This window comes from Kryptolebias marmoratus, linkage group LG2 (assembly GCF_001649575.2).
Source record: "Kryptolebias marmoratus isolate JLee-2015 linkage group LG2, ASM164957v2, whole genome shotgun sequence".
NCBI classification, from domain to species: Eukaryota; Metazoa; Chordata; class Actinopteri; order Cyprinodontiformes; family Rivulidae; genus Kryptolebias; species Kryptolebias marmoratus.
This window is the reverse complement of record NC_051431.1, coordinates 11,297,482-11,299,469: the sequence shown is the minus strand read 5'-3', so window position 1 is coordinate 11,299,469 and position 1,988 is coordinate 11,297,482. Positions and strand designations below refer to the sequence as shown.

At 53.3% G+C, this 1,988-nt stretch overlaps 1 protein-coding gene across 1 annotated transcript in view; it reads left to right on the top strand.

Moving 5' to 3' along the window:
• Positions 1 to 1,988, top strand: part of cux1a (cut-like homeobox 1a) — a gene marked incomplete in the record, with an annotated part of 60,938 nt that overhangs the window by 50,681 nt on the left and 8,269 nt on the right. The window contains 3 exon segments of the mRNA XM_025007716.2: positions 820 to 921; positions 1,025 to 1,578; positions 1,683 to 1,824. Coding sequence (XP_024863484.1) covers positions 820 to 921; positions 1,025 to 1,578; positions 1,683 to 1,824 — 798 coding nt within the window.

Here is a 1,988-nt window from a genome sequence, read left to right as displayed (position 1 = left end):
TTTTTTTTTTTTTTTTTGTTAGAGTAGAAGTTTTAACTACAACTGTGGCCACAGATGGTACAGATTTAACATTTAAAGTTGTAATACTACAAAAAGTACAAAACATCAAGCTCTTCCCTAAACAAAAAAATGCTTCCAGTCTAGCTATTAAAAAAAAAAAAAAAACACAACAAAACAAACAAAAAAAAAAACCACTAACGCAGCAGTGCTGTAACATAGTGTGTGGTATATTGTTTTTAACAGAGGGCTCAGGCCAGCCCCAGCTTAGCCGAGTGTTTCAGGATGTTCCGAAGCGGAGAGCCCTCTCCGATACACCTTCACACACAGGTCTGTCCCCTTCACATGCAGAGATTCTAGCACGTTCTGTCTGTGTGGCATGTTTGTGTCGGGGTGTATCCATGCTCTGTGTGTGCGCGTGCCTGTGTGTGTGTGTTGCCGTTTATTAATTGCAGGCAGGCATACAGATATAAATGTGCCTTGAAGGTAACCACACAGTCGCAGCGACTTGCGTCAAAGGAAAATCCAGCATGTGTATTTAGGCATTTTATTGGTAGTTGTTATTCTGTGGGGAGTATTTATTTGAAGTGTGCATGTGTGAGCTCTAAGAGGACCAGAGAAGCGGAGACGGTCTCTTCTGCCTTACAGTCTAATGGTGGGAATGTTCTCTGTGCTGTGTTATTGGTGGAGTTATTTGATGTCATCGGTGGCTCCATTATTCCTCGTTTTATTCCTCTCGTCCCCGTGTTTTTAATCTTAACGCAATTTCCTGTCTTTTCCCATTCCTCCCCCCCACCCCCCACCCCGTCCTTTTGCTTCTAGGTAACATCACGGCTCGCGTCCGCACCCCAGAGGCAGGTTCAGATGAAGCTATCAAGTCCATCCTGGAGCAGGCCAAACGAGAGCTGCAGGTGCAGAAAGCCGGTGAGTTGTAGTTCATTTCCTCCTCTCCAGAGCAGCCCGAGCGTTAAAAGGTGTCCGCGCCTGTCCTGACGGCCAATTTCCCCTCCTTTTTTCTTTTTAATAGACTTGTCCCACGCTCAGCCGTCCTACACGGGACTGAAGGGAGGCGGCGGAGGTGGCGTGGGGGGCGGAGGGGGCAGCGGATCAGACGAAGCCATCCGCTCCATCTTGGAGCAGGCACGCAGAGAGATGGAGGCTCAACAGGCTGCGCTGGAGCCCATCCTCAAGGCGTCGTCCTCGTCTTCCTCCTCGGCCTCGCTGTCTCAGAGGGACATCCTGAACTCTCCTCTCACCGCCCCCCTCCCGCCCTACAACCCGCTGGCGCTCTCGCTCAAGAAGCCCCCCGGCTCCCTCCTGTCCTCGCCTTCGTCCCCGTCTCCCATCCTGGACTTCAGCTCCGGCGGGAAGAGAGAGGGCCGGGCTTCCTCAGGGATCGACATGTCGGCCGACGGCGCGTTCAGGCTAGGGCGCGCCTCCGAGGGCTCGGCCCGCTCCGGGAGCGCCGGAGGGGTGGGCTACTGGAGGGAGCAGTGGTGGAGCAACATGCACTCGGACTCCCGGAGGAGCGCGTCGGGCCAGACGGGAGAGGAAAACCACAACCAGGAGGACTCCAAAGAGGTGAAGGGCGGGCCGGCGCAGTGAAGCCATCTTCTCTGTTCCACAGTCTTCCGGCTCCGTCTCGGCTCGGAACCAGGTTTTCATGTCCGAACCGTGTGTTTCAGGGAATACTGAGTGACAGCCTGTCTCGACACAAACCATGGAACAAGCTGAACCAGAGGAGCAGAGAGCCATACCTTCGTATGCAGCCGTGGCTCAACGGAGACCAGGGGCAAAACGCACACACCCAGCAAACTCAGAACCAAGGTACACACACACACACACTATATATATGGACTCATACAACCATGCCATCATTATTCTAAAAACCTGATTAGAGCTGGTGACTAGTTGTTACTGTCAGTCTGTCAGTCAGCCTTACCCACCATCCTCCCCCTCCTCCCCCTCCTCCTGGCTTCCCTCCCCCCACC